At 35.8% G+C, this 15,495-nt stretch overlaps 1 protein-coding gene across 5 annotated transcripts in view; it reads left to right on the top strand.

Moving 5' to 3' along the window:
- Positions 1 to 7,526: 7,526 nt before the first annotated feature.
- LOC110454990 (E3 ubiquitin-protein ligase NEDD4-like) overlaps positions 7,527 to 15,495 on the top strand; it is a 31,064-nt gene continuing 23,095 nt past the window's right edge. For 2 of the 5 annotated variants that reach the window (XM_021504853.1, XM_021504849.1), the window contains exons 1-8: positions 7,527 to 7,656; positions 7,759 to 7,844; positions 9,791 to 9,875; positions 10,271 to 10,309; positions 10,747 to 10,800; positions 11,351 to 11,463; positions 12,429 to 12,443; positions 15,101 to 15,224. In XM_021504853.1, the coding sequence (XP_021360528.1) occupies positions 7,537 to 7,656; positions 7,759 to 7,844; positions 9,791 to 9,875; positions 10,271 to 10,309; positions 10,747 to 10,800; positions 11,351 to 11,463; positions 12,429 to 12,443; positions 15,101 to 15,224 (636 nt within the window). In that variant the 5' untranslated portion in view covers positions 7,527 to 7,536. The remainder of the gene's footprint in view (positions 7,657 to 7,758; positions 7,845 to 9,790; positions 9,876 to 10,270; positions 10,310 to 10,746; positions 10,801 to 11,350; positions 11,464 to 12,428; positions 12,444 to 15,100; positions 15,225 to 15,495) is intronic. The other 3 variants (XM_021504850.1, XM_021504852.1, XM_021504851.1) reach the window with 3 other exon arrangements.

Below are 15,495 nucleotides of genomic sequence, written 5' to 3'. Positions count from 1 at the left end.
CACAACACGAGCGTACTAATAACAAATTGAACTTTACGACACAGATAACAAGATATAACACATAGGTATATAGAGCCAGGCTGGTGTGCGTCATCATCATAATCCTATTACAAGGCAGGTTTCGTTTAAAAGGGGTGTAGTACGAACTAGACCGTATTGACGTAACGTCAGATGTTGACGCACAATAGTGTAACATACTTTTGACGTCATTCCGTTTTAGATTTGACGTTTGTGACACTCGGTTGGCTTTGTGAAACATGTGTTTTCAGAGCTATCGGAATGCATATAGACATAATTAAAGCTCATATATTTGACATTCATATGGTCACGATTTGTATATGATCGAGTTGAACGTGAAGATAACGCTTAAGAAGTGAACGAAAAATGTGATAAAATAACGCTACCCGTATAAGTCATTTCTGCTTCCTTAATATCAACCATGGTATGTAAGTTATAAAGCACATATTGATTAAGTACATACAATAACATGCAAATAATAATATAATCCGTAATAGTTTGTATTTGATTGAAGCCCGAGAATGAAAGCGCGCTCAGATTATACTACATTGTATTATGACGTGATGTCATTTGCCATTTAGTCATACATTGACATTGGTGTTGTTACCCTCATAGTTAGCACACTGTTCACACATTCCAATAAATCAATTTAAAAAAAACAACATACAAGATTAAATTTCGCTCATTACATTTTCCACACAGGCTGTAATATCTACATGTTCTCCTCCTTCAACTGTAATTTGTAATTCTGCAACCTGCTGTCCGTCAAAATGTATACAACTGACACAGCATACACAATGGCTATTTTGCCCAATCCTCGATATTCCATGGGTTATGCTCACTTACGCTCTCTGTGCCCTGGGATATGTCATGACAACATCGAAGGTTCAGTGTGCACCACCTTGTGGATGAGACGAGGGAACTAGTTTGATACTTTGAAGGGCATCAAAAGAATTGCTCGGTCGCGTAACGGTAAAATTCACTGGCTTTGTAGTTGGGTGTCGCTCCTCTGTACGGTACTTAATATTTGTACATGGTAATGAATCTGAGGAAACCAATTAACTTGAAACTTGTAATCTTCAAATGCCCAGGTATCAGCCTAGCGATTGGTCTTTTTTCTGCCTGAGACCGATCAAATTGCTAGCCGCGTGCCTTCAATCTTGCTTTGACATATTCCAGTGGTGCAGGGAGCGTAAGTGAACGTACCCCCTGGAGTATCGAGGATGCTTTGCCCCGCAAAGGCTTGTATTTCGTTGTGTTCACCAGGTCAAAATATAGGCTTTCTACCACCTCCGACCCACCTTCGAAAGAGTTTCACAGTCATCTTCAATACGTTCATCAGATAGCTATCACTGGTTACGTCGTTGGTTAACACAGCTATGATGTCTCCTGTCGTAAACAAAACAAGAACTTTAGCCTAAAAGACTTCTTTACGACAGGATATTAGCAATAGGCGGTAGGATTGATATTTGTGACAGCGGGGTTGGATCGGTCCATGAGGCTGGCAGGCCACAATAGCTGTGCAGGATTGATCTATGACAAAAGTCGGCGGGATTGATATCATTGTGAAGAGAGGATCACAATAGTCCGTGAGAATGATATCATTGTAATTACATATAGTATTCTTACGATGTTGTTAAACTTTGTACTGTTGTCATCCGCTTGTCAGTTATTAAGGAGACAGATTCATATAAGTATTTAAATACTTTTATTCTGAATCCTGTGCTTGCTTAGGTATATTGTGTATGACAAAAAAGACAATGAAATAGAATATGGTTTCAACTATAGACGGTCATAATTGTATCGTATCATATTATATTTTGTTCATGTTCTGTAATAATTAACTGAATCTTTCTGAAATAAGTGTATCATTCTGTAATAAAGTTGCCTTATTTTCTCTACCTGAATAATAAAAAAAATAAAAAAATATTAACACTAATTTGTAAAAAGAAATCCGGTAACAATCATATTATTTTCCGGAACAATAGTATAATTTTGTTTTGCAGTTACAGTTCAGTTAAACATAATTCACTGTGAAGATTTATAGTCAAAATGCCAACTGAAAGCAGCTCAATTTTTAAATATAAGACAAATTATATACATGAAGTTTAAAATAAAGATGTCATGTCTTAACATGATAAAAGTCGGAACAAAAGACAAAACTTTATCAAATAGAAAAATAACAATTAAGAATATATTTATATATGATTTCAACTAAAACAGTTTATTTTATTTCTATACACGTAACCTTTATTCAAGTTTGGAATGTTGTATTAGCAGTACCCTTATAGATTGTAGTAGTATACTAGTACCCTAGGGGATTCAGGGTACGTCACATTTCCTTCAAACACACATTCCAGGTAGCAGCAGCGTATATCGTTGGTGACATACCCAATGATGTTTTTATGGTACAGCTTTATTTGAACGTCGTATCTTATTCTTGGTTCATTTGGTGAATATTTATTCAACGCAAATGCAATTCCATTGTAATGTATGCATTTAACAAATTTCATATTTTAAATTTTGATATAGCTAGCTAACGCGTTCGCATTTTGATGCGTTTCTTGGTTGGGATAAATGAAGATGACTGTAAGTATAACTAAGAGCGTACAATGGCTTGTATCTCATCACCCATACAGACAAAACACGCAAGCACTTTCCAAGTTAAAGGAAACACGTGCATACACGTGTACCATGATGTTTCTGAAAGATGTACATCTGCTGGGTTCGTGTGCCTCAGTCTTGTGTAGCCTGTATTAATTTAATTATAGAAAGTACTAAGCATCAATACAGGGTTGGAATGTTTTCATTGTTTGCCATTCCGAAATGAAACAAAAATCTTATTGTTCTATGCCCCGATCATAGTCTATAGTATATATCTACTCTCCCAAAGTTCCTATTTATAAATATCGTATACTATATAGGGTGTACTAATTACCAGCTGTTCTCTATTGTATAAAAGCTGTTCTTCGCTGGATATCAGCTGTTCGTTTTCAGTGAAATACCAGCGTATATCTGCTGTTTACCAGTGTATAACAGTTATTATCTGCTGTATACCAGCTGCTCTGCGCTGAATGTCAGCTGTTCGTTCTCTGTGGTATACACACATTTATCTGCTGTATACCAGTGTATGAAAGCTATTCTCAGCTGCTCTGTGTGGCATACCAGCTGCTCTGTGTGGTATACCAGCTGCTCTGTGTGGTATACCAGCTGCTCTGTGTGGTATACCAGCTGCTCTGTGTGGTATACCAGCTGCTCTGCGCTGGATATCAGCTCTTCGTTCTCCGTGATATACCAACATTTATCTGTTGTATACCATTGTATAAAAGCTCTTAGCTGCTGTATACCAGCAGCGCTGCGCGATATACCAGCTGATCTACGCTGAATACCAGCTGTTCGTTCGCTGTGATATACCATCATGTATCTGTCGCTATTATCTGCTGTATACCAGCCGTACAGTCGTATATCATCTGATCTCTACTTTATATCAGCTGTTCTCTGTTGTACATCAGCTGATGTCTGCTGTAAAACCATCCGTTTTGTATATATTAGCTGTATACCTGCTGGTGTCAGCTGTATGGTAGCTGTTCATCTCGTGCTACATGTATATCACGCTACATGATCATCTTAACATGTCACTGGAAGGTACCTAAAAAATAATGCGAAAAATTACTGTGTCCTTCTGTTTAACAGACATTGAAGAAACGAAAATGTCCCGCTTCACACATTGTAATACTAGTACTTGGAATCTCAACTTTTCCCGTTTCTGTCATTCTCGGCACATTTTTTTCTATGTAGTTTTTCACGACATTACCCTTTATCCACTAATATTTATACGGAAGCTAATTGAAGTTTATTCCATCCGGACAGATTACTTATTTACTAACGGGCAAATGTTTTTACTTATTTTACTACACAGCTGAACTTTAACTTATAACAACTTTTACTGTGCACACAAACACCGGATACATTTTAAGGTAACACTGATGACAACTCCTGTTATACACACAAACACCAGATAAAATGTAGATTACACTGATCACAGCTCCTGTTATACACACAGACACCAGATACATTGTAGTGTAACGCTAATGATACCTCCTGTTATACACACAGATACCAGATAAATTGTAGATTACACTAGTGACAGCTCCTGTTATAGACACAGACATAAGATACATTGTAGATTACACTAATGACAACTCATGTTATACACAAAGACACTAGATACATTGTAATGTAACACTAATGATACCTCCTGTTATACACACAGATACCAGATACATTGTAATGCAACACCAATGACAGCTCCTGTTATACACACAGACACAAGATACATTGTAGATTACACTGATGACAACTCCTGTCATACACACGGACACAAGATACATTGTAATGTACCACTAATGATACCTCCTGTTATACACACAGATACCACATACAGTGTAATGTAACACCAATGACAGCTCCTGTTATACACACAGATACCAGATAAATTGTAGATTACACTAGTGACATCTCCTGTTATAGACACAGACATAAGATACATTGTAGATTACACTAATCACAGCTCCTGTTATACACAAAGACACTAGATACATTGTGATGTAACACTAATGATACCTCCTGTTATACACACAGATACCAGATACATTGTAATGCAACACCAATGACAGCTCCTGTTATACACACAGATACCAGATAAATTGTAGATTACACTAGTGACAGCTCCTGTTATAGACACAGACATAAGATACATTGTAGATTACACTAATGACAACTCATGTTATACACAAAGACACCAGATACATTGTAATGTAACACTAATGATACCTCCTGTTATACACACAGATACCAGATAATTGGAGATTACACTAATGACAGCTCCTGTTATACACACAGACACAAGATACATTGTAGATTACACTGATGACAACTCCTGTCATACACACGGACACAAGATACATTGTAATGTAACACTAATGATACCTCCTGTTATATACACAGATACCAGATACATTGTAATGTAACACCAATGACAGCTCCTGTTATACACACAGACACAAGATACAATGTAGATTACACTAATGACAACTCCTGTTATACACACAGACACTAGATACATTGTAATGTAACACTAATGATAACACCTGTAATACACACAGACACAAGATATATATATTAAAAAAACAACTTTATTTATTTTACAACAATTATGAAACAAGTTATTTCAACTTATATTAGTCAATCTTGCTAGCCCTGTTGTTAGCGCGTGGGGGTCTTATTGATAGAGGAAACCGGGGTAACCGGAGAAAACCCACGTGTTCGGACAGGTGACCCCAACCATTTCACGTCCGATCGGGGACTTGAACCCCAGCCGCCTTGGTGAAAGGCAAGTGCGCTATCCACTGAACCACCCGACCACCAGATACATTGTAGATTACACTAATGATAACTCATGTTATACACACAGACACCAGACACATTGTAATGTAACACTAATGATGTTATGCTCTTATAGTAGAAGTTTAGTTTGGTTTGGTTTGGTTAAGTATTGTTTAACCTTCTAACAATAGCTATGGTCAGTTAAGGACGGCCTCTTCTGTGTGCAAGATGCATGCGTATAGTGTATGCGTGTGTGTTTTGGGAGGCTGTGATATGTTCGTGTTGAACCGACTTTATAGTGCTACCTCACTGAAACATTCTGCCGAAGGCACCCAGCAGGACACCCCACTCAGTCACATTATACTGACAACGGGCAAACCAGTCGTCCCACTCCTAAATTACTCAGCCTTAAGCAGGAGTAGAAACTACCATATTTACAGACTCTGGTATGTTTCGGCCAGGGGACAGAACCCAAAGCCTTCCCCACAGGGGCGAACGCATAACTAAAGGCCAAAAGTGAGGCATTGTCATGAGAGACATTAGGAAGAAGAAAGTTGTTTAGAAAGAAGAGAAAAGATAAGATCCCAAATTAAGTCGCCTCTTACGATCATGCAATAGGGGCAGCAGGTACAATTCTTACGCCCTACATGCAGGGACGCCAATAGTAAAACACCTATAGTGTCTGCTACAACGAACAATCAACAACCCAGTCTACTCACTCTTGATTATTATCAAACCTTATCTTATGAAATATATGATAGCCGAGTCTTTAATAGCACAAAGAAAACACATTTAATTTATACTTCAATCTTAATTAACATGGACAACTTCGGAACTTAAAGTGTATACGAAACTCTACCAACAGAAGGCGGAAACGTCACAACAAAGCGAAAGAAAAAATCATTAAAACTAAAATAAATCGTGAAAATAAGTGTTCATCATATATGAACATATGAACAGCAAAGAAAAAACAACTGTTAACTGGTTTGATTTCTTGTCGCTATCGTTTGGCTTTCGCAGCTTGAGAGTTTCGACACTTTTGTTTACTGCATACAAACATTGAAATCTTATTTTCCTGTATTTTTTTTTTTAATATTTCCTCTGTATACCAAAAAGGCAATTATAGGTTGCGGGGCCTTTTATGGGGTTGAGACATTTTGATATCATTGTCAATTTATATCTTAGCATAAGAAATATCATGATCGGTAGTGCAGTAAATAAGCTCTCAACTTTATAACGGGTCAGGAGATCGAATCCCCGTGGCGGTGAAGTTTTTGTTAAAAAGGAAACAATAGCCAAGATAAACTTTCGTATTGATGAGTGAATGTATGGGAAAGCACCTCAAATTAAGAGAGAAAAAAATTGAGCAACTGGAACTCTCTTTCGGTTGGAGATACATCGAGAGCTCAGCCTCTGATACCGTCCCTTAAATAAAAATGGGTCATGACTGAGCATCCCTATAAAATCTCTCCGCTCCATAAATATAATAAATAACTAAGTCACAACCATATAGTAAATCATACCACGGACTCATATAGTCTAATCTAATTCCGTGATCATACGTATACTTTGACATAATTTTCAATGTGATGAAATAGCACGGACTTAGATCTAATCTAATTTCGTGGAAATAGCTATTATTTGGTTGACGTATACGTAAGTCAGTTTTTAATTTATAACTTGTCTAAAAATATCTGATTCTATCGAAATTTTTGAATAACTTCCGTAATCGTCGGTATCGACGGAGGAAGCTTAAAAGATGAAGATGAAGAAGGTTTCATCATGTACCTATAGTGGTGTTTTTATATTTTATTTCGCAATAGTGTTGGTGATGCCAGAGACTAACGTCTCCCGTGACGCCCATATTTTATATAATATGTCCATTGCGAAACAAACATATAATATCAGAGACGTCTCTGATAATATGCATGATGAAACCCTTACCGAGATCCTTAAAAATATCAATAAAAACATTTATTTACCGATATATAGGTCTACTTTATTATATTCTCCAATGGAATATTTTTTGTATAGTCGCTATCAATGTTCTATGTAAGCAAGTGCGTGAGTTATTTTTGTAAATTTACAGGGCTGGGTTATTTCGTAACATCCGGGATCTTCCGTGTTCTGTCCATGCGCAGTAGAAATGGGTTCTGTCCAAGGAATATCAACATTGACGAAGAGACCGAGTCTGATAATTTAATATCTTGCATGGCTGTACACACGCAAATTCTAGGCTTACCCGAATTGTCGGTAGGTATGATAACTGTCTGTCTGACCTGTCGAATCACTTGTCACTGGAATAATCTTGTCTTATTTCTAAACCTGTCTAATTTCTCACTTGACATATTTCAGTCGGATCAACCGGGGACAACTCGGGTTTTGCGAATCAAAGTTATCAGCGGAACAAACTTAGCGAAAAAAGACATATTTGGTGCAAGGTAAGGGGGACACCATATACATAATTATTCATGTATATGTGCTAGCATAGACGTAACACTACACATGTTGAGGAAACTCAAAATAGCTAACCAAATTAGGCTGAACTTGCCCTATATATTATCTGACACTGAAAGGGTCATGTGAGGAACATCTCGTGTTGTATTTGTGTTTTACAACACTTATTTTATTCGTCAATGCGTAAACATGGACAAAAATGACACTAACGAATTAACTTTAATCTTAACCTCAATAGTGATCATGCAAATGAATGCTTAATTCAATAATAATAACTTAGTGTGTCCCATCCTCGTGATGATCCTGTCAACTCCGGATGACCTGGACTGACCTGGACTGACCATGATTATCATACTATTTATTGTTGGAGGCTGGGTTACATATTGGTACTGAAGCACAGTGGTAAATTAGGGCTATCAATTGACATGATATCGGTTGGTTGGTGTTTAGAGCCCTGCTCTCAACATAAGGTGTGGCAGGTGTAACAGGAGATGGAAAATTGCACAGCCAGACTGGGGTTTAAACCTTGGACACTCCAAACTCTTGACAGATGCTCAAACAATTGAGGTCACTGCCAGTCCAGTTCCACTACACAGGGATATATTGAGTTGACTGCTAGGAGTGTTTTGAATTAAAAAATAGCTTTCATAGTTTGGTTTGTAAGGACCTTTGTTTAACACTAGCCGCCATGTTTACTACAATTTCCATATTGGGTCATGAAACCCATATTTAGACGCCTGACCAATATAGGAAGAGAGACGAACTTTCCAACATGGCAGTCAATTCAGATTCCCATTGCACTTGCTACGTTAACTTGATAATTTAACAACATTTTAGGTAGAGCTTAACTTCAACAGAAATGTGCTGTCAATTTATTCAAAAATCGCCCCGTGGGATTCACACCAGGCTTGCTCTATTACAAGGCATGGGATCAATCTAATACCCGGCCGGGACAGAGGAGGCCGGGTATTAATATTAGTTTAACACATGTTTTGACCCTTCAAATGTCAGAGAAAGTATAATTTGACTTCTGATTTTGATAATTGTCAAGGATCATCAGTTGTGTTGTTTAACCTGCATGCAATTATGTAAGTTGTTATTGGGTTAGGATCTCGGCCATTTTCAAGTAGTATGCCATTTGAACTAATTTGTCCCCAAGGGTGGGGCAGGACCCCTGGTCCAACCCTGCTTACTTATCTTATGATAAGTTATTAATATATATATCTTGTTTTGCCTAACAATTGTATACATGTACAGTGAAACCTTGATACAGTACCCCACGCTCTGTTTGCCATCTTGCTTACTGTCAACAAATTTCAATAATACCAAACTTTATCTGGACAACTTGTAGCAGTATAATAAGGCTTAATGGTTTAATTGTGTATGAAAATCACATTCAATGTTATTACCTAGGGACTAAGTCAGGTCCCTGGGCCAATCCTGGCTGTATTTCTCTCGTCCTGCCCAGCAATTGTTTATGATACAGTATATGAACCATATCATTTAAGTTATATTCAGAGATATTTTTTTTTGCATAAATCTGAGGAAATCAAGAAATTTGTAGTTACCAGCCCAGTATAAGCAGAGACTGACAACTTTTATTGGCAGGCAACAACTGTCTATGTGTACTCAAGATATAGCCAAAAGGTCACTTGACTAGATACATTATTTATGGTGGGAAATCTCCTTTTCTTAAACTGGGCATACATGACATTCGCTGTTTTGTATTGACCATTAGTAAAACATGTTGAAGAAGTTGTAACAGCAGTGTTCTGTAGAGAATGCCAGAGCTCATATCAAACAGGTGATTCATTATTATATTTACCCATAGAAATATCAAGTTAACTTTGCTTTTGTCAGTATGAAAGATTGTATGTTTTCATTAATAGTATGAATGCATTACCAGAAACACAAAATAATTTTATTTCAGTGACCCATATGTGAAAATCAGCCTGTACCGAGGTGACCGGGAAGCCGGTATTATAGATAGTGCCAACACCGCTGTCATCAAAAAGGTAAATACGATGCTGTACTGGAATAATCAGGTCCTAATTAAATGTTTTTTAGTTAGCCCTGTAAGCAATGGGTTTGAGTTATAGGAACTGTATATGAGATTGTATTAACAACGTGATAAGGGGGAAATCCACAGGGGGGATGTGTGATTGGCACCAGAAATGTTCCTAGTAATAATGGTTTAGGCTAATTTAAATACATGTTCATGGTATACATGTTTCAGTTGTAATTTCCACACTAGAAACTTCAACTCAAAGCTTCTATACAGCCATTTCCCCACCACCTATCTTAAAAGAGGGTCTAGCTAGTACTATTCAATGTTCAGATTTAGGAGAAATTCTTTAAATGTACGTTATATTATGTCAACAATAAATGATATACTCTGATTTATTTTCAGACATTGAATCCAAAATGGGAGCAAGAGTTCCTGTTCAGAGTAAGTTGATATTCAGGTGTTTTGCTTCTTGTTGTTATAACAAACTAAATATGGGGACTAAGACATGCCATTTATTATGGTAAAGTTTCGTAAAATATGTTCATTTATTAGGAGAGGGGTGAATTTATACAGACCAAAACAATGAGTGAAGCAGTTAATTTGGCCTGTATACTGTACTTTAAGAAAATTAAAAGCAGTTTGAGATATTATATACACAGATGCAGATAAAATAATGGATATTGTTGACATTCATTTTCAAAACTGCCTTAAATATTTGCACATGTAGTTACAATGATTGATTGATGCGCAGTCATTCCGTTCTGAAATACTAAACATTGCATGTTTTTAAAAGAGTTTATAGTTAATGTTGATACTTAGTATTTCTGAGGTAGAGAATCTGTAAGGCTATTAAACAAGAATCTGTTGTTGAATTTCAGGTAAACCCTAGAGACAATGTGTTATTGTTTGAAGTGTTTGATTCAAACAGAGTGGTAAGTATCAGAAATTGAGATCAAGTTCTAGATATAAGCTACCATCATGCTTGCTGCATAATAAACTACTGAGTCCATTATTAATGAATGTATGTATTCACCTTCCGAAAGATTGAGTTTCTCACGTGAACCTCAACCTCCATCTTCATGTTAACAACATAATGTTTCTTCTTGAAATCTTGACAGTCACATACCAGTAGTTTTTAAGAAGATATACAGTGTTTTTGCTACCTAAATTTAACAACAGCCTGTTCCTTTATATAGCATTATATTTATTGAAATTGGGAATATATTCTTATTTTTTTGGTCATTTTGGGGAAAATACAACACTTTTTAGCTAGGGGAAACAGTCTGTATTCGGCTGTAAAACTGAGCAAAAAAAAATCACTTATATAAAATATTAAATTAATAATTGGTCATTATATAATTTAATTATCTAATAATTGTTTCCTTTATAAAAAAAACTGACATTTTGGCCTATCCATCTACCCTATTTTTCCAAATCTATCACAGGAATGATCAAGCGAAATGTCTCCATGTTATATTTTAGACCCGAGATGACTTCTTGGGATTGGTGGAGATCCCACTGGCCCACACCAGTATCATCTGTGAGAGAACGGGACGTGATGTGCCGGCCAAAGACTACATCCTCAGACCTCGCAGGTAAGCATGTCACTGTACCTGCCAGAGCAGTTAAATGTTCTGCTGAAACACAACAGTGAGAAGTTTTGTGTCAGAGAATCAGGACTTACCTGATAAGAATGTGTTTATCTTTATCTTGCATTGGCACATGATACATTTTTGACAAACAGCATGCAGTTTGTGCACTGAAATATAAAAAAAATGTTTTTAGTAAGCTGATGGGCCCATATAATAAGTTCAAAATATTAGTAGTATTTGTCTTAAAATATTGTTTAGTAATATTTGGGTTATTTTTGGAGGGATCTGGAAGTGAGTTTGTACTTGACGGTGTGCTAGTTTTTGTATGCATGTATATTGTAAACATTATTATATTAAACTGATGTTACATTTAACCAAAATAGATTTGAATGTGTCTTCTTTAGGTGACCCCTGTAGACTGTGTTATTAGATATATTGTCCATTCTACATCAGAGTGAGGGTCTGTGTCATTGCTTTGTACAAATATTACAATGGTTTTCCAAAGAGGAGTAACTTATATTGTCTTTCATTCTTTGCACACAAAAATCAGTGTTTACCATTAACTTCATGATTCGTTCATAAGTGCAATCCATTTCTAACTAAAACAAAGGGTTGTAAATATAAATGTGATGTTTTTGGGTGGGTTTCCAAATCCCCATTGTAAATTGTATCTATTAAAATACAAAACTTACCTTAAATTCTTTTTGCCAGCAATGAATAATGTTCAATAGTCTTCAAAACTCAGACTCTATAAATGTTAGGCCAATAGAATAAAATTTTACTCTGGTAATACGTAAAAACAAGATCAATTTCAGAAATCTTTTAAAGTGAAATTAATATTCCCCTTAAATGTTTTGTCTGCTGAATATATAAGTAACTTGATTCTTCATCTGTTTTGTCCCTGTCAGTCTATGGTGAAAATAATTAAAAATAAAAGCTGAATGTAATTGTATTTTTGCTATAAACAGACGGTGGAATCGATTGTGAGTAGTTGAGATGACCTCTGACTGATTTTTTGGATGACTACTCTCTCTTTCTCTGACCACCAGGAATGGCCACACTGGACAGCATGTCTGTACTGCATACTAACAGACTGACCAGTCTCATATAACTCTTTTATTTTCCTACACCATTTCAGCAACCCAGTATAGTTTTAGCATCAGCATATATTATAAATTTGCTGTTTAAAATTATTTGAATTCCATTGCTTTATTGTTGAAACCATTATATCATAAAAGCACAATTCTAGATGTTATGATACTTTAAAACAGGAATGTAAACTAGTGGACTTATTTTCCAGTACATGCACTTAAGTACACATATCGTACTTGATTTCATTTTGTTATCTTTTATGCTGCTTCTCATTATTGTTGATGTTTGTCAGGTCTGGCTGCTTTAAATAAAAACAATATTTGTTCAAGTTTTACAAATTGATTTTCTTCAGTTAATCCTGTTGTAATCATAGACTCATGTTTCATGGTATGTTACTTGTAGTATTTGAATCATTTGAGCTCACCTGTTTCGACTGACAAAACGGTATACAGTATCTACCATTAGTAGTCGCGTCATCCTTCTGGAGTTCAACCAATTTCCAAAGATCAGACTCTTACAACAATTTAGAGAAAATTTAGCTTAAGTTTGCATATATAAAAACTTATTGTCAAATCAGAAATACTAGGAATTGATATTTGTACTATCATGACAGTATAGTGATATTTGAACAGATTTTTAGCTATTTTGGACATTTTTAGAAATTTCATGTGTTGTTTGTGTGTCATAGGATTATACTTCTGAGTCCTACATGTACATACTTATACTTTGTGTAAAAACAAAAATCATTTCCTTTGACTTTACTTGCAGACCAATATTCTATTATTTCATTCATATACTAATCTTTCCAAACTATCAGCTGTGATTATGAAAGGAAACTGTCAATTCATTAGTTTCAAAGGTTTTCATAGGGTTTCTTCTAAAGTAAAGACAACTGACAGGAGAGATAGGTTTTCATAGGATTACTTCTAAAGTAAACACAACTGACAAGAGAGATAGATTTTCATAGGATTACTTCTAAAGTAAACACAACTGACAGGAGAGATAGGTTTTCATAGGGTTACTTCTAAAGTAAAGACAACTGACAGGAGAGATAGGGTTTCATAGGATTACTTCTAAAGTAAACCCAACTGACACAGAGATTGGTTTTCATAGGATTTCTTCTAAAGTAAACACAACTGACACACAGATAGGTTTTCATAGGATTTCTTCTAAAGTAAACACAACTGACAGGAGAGATAGGGTTTCATAGGATTACTTCTGACAGGAGAGATAGGTTTTCATAGGATTGCTTCTAAAGTAAAGACAACTGACAGGAGAGATAGGGTTTCATAGGATTTCTTCTAAAGTAAACACAACTGACACAGAGATAGTTTTTCATAGTATTACTTCTAAAGTAAACACAACTGACAGGAGAGATAGGTTTTCATAGGATTTCTTCTAAAGTTAACACAACTGACAGGAGAGATAGGTTTCCATAGGATTACTTCTAAAGTTAACACAACTGACAGCAGAGATAGGTTTTCATAGGATTACTTCTAAAGTTAACACAACTGACAGGAGAGATAGGTTTTCATAGGATTACTTCTTAAGTAAACACAACTGACAGGAGAGATAGGTTTTCATAGTATTTCTTCTAAAGTTAACACAACTGACAGGAGAGATAGGTTTTCATAGGCTTACTTCTAAAGTAAACACAACTGACAGGAGAGATAGGTTTTCATAGGATTACTTCTTAAGTAAACACAACTGATAGGAGAGATAGGTTTTCATAGGATTACTTCTAAAGTAAACACAACTGACAGGAGAGAAAGGTTTTCATAGGATTACTTCTTAAGTAAACACAACTGACAGGAGAGATAGGTTTTCATAGGATTACTTCTGAAGTAAACACAACTGACAGGAGGGATAGGTTTTCATAGGATTACTTCTAAAGTAAACAACTGACACAAAGATAGGTTTTCATAGGATTACTTCTAAAGTAAACTCAACTGACAGGAGAGATAGGTTTTCTTAGGATTACTTCTTAAGTAAACACAACTGACAGGAGAGATAGGTTTATATCTGTTTTATGGAGCATTAATTACCCAAAGTACCAATGATTTTCAAAAACACACAGTTCTTGCTCTACCATTTTCAAATGAACTTGATGAATGCAGAATTATGAATTTAGTTCAGCGTTGGTTCTTGTTATAATCAAAGGAAAGTAGCATCTATCTTGCAATTGTCAGAGGCTAACCACAAGACAATACAGGCCATTTGGACTTCTTATTTGTGATTCTTTTATTACTGTCATTTAATACTCTCTGAATATCTCAATCTACAGTTCATCCTACTCCTTCCTCGATAAAAAAATCAACAACTTGTTATCAGCTTTATCAGAGGTTTATTGGTGTCTGTGACCTGTCCCTGTGATCTTTGCACTGCTAAAAGTACTTATTTAACCACTGAATAGTTTTGAATATTTCCAGAACCCCCCCCCCAAAAAAAGAAGATATTTAAATTAATATTACCTGCTGGACATTCTGGTAAGCAGTTTTAAAATCTGAAATTTATTGAAAAGTTAAATATGTACAAATTTCTGTTCCAGTGTAAGATCAAGAGTCAAAGGTCACCTATGGCTGTATCTGGCTTTGTTACCATCGTCGGACACAGAGGAGGATGAGGAAGGTGAAGATACTGCTGCTGGACAGACCCCACAAGAGGTGGGTCAGGTACTTTAACTGAATACTAGTTGTGTTTTACAATATATTTGTTAATAAGTTACCCAAAAAATGTTTTAACCCCCGCCCCACCCCCAAATTGAAGATAGAGGGTTTAAACTGGGGATTAAAATGTTTGTCCATCTGTCTGTAGACAAAGTTGTTCACAACTATAGCAACCCAATGAAATTGGTTCACTTTAACACTGTGCAATATACTTCAAATGTACATGTTTTAACAGTAGCCTTATTTTAGAACTATTCAACCTTTAGATATTGCACTG

This window comes from Mizuhopecten yessoensis, unplaced genomic scaffold (genome assembly GCF_002113885.1).
Source record: "Mizuhopecten yessoensis strain PY_sf001 unplaced genomic scaffold, ASM211388v2 scaffold8123, whole genome shotgun sequence".
NCBI classification, from domain to species: domain Eukaryota; kingdom Metazoa; phylum Mollusca; class Bivalvia; order Pectinida; family Pectinidae; genus Mizuhopecten; species Mizuhopecten yessoensis.
Note: the sequence above shows the minus strand (reverse complement) of the source record. Positions and strands in the feature narration are given on the sequence as shown.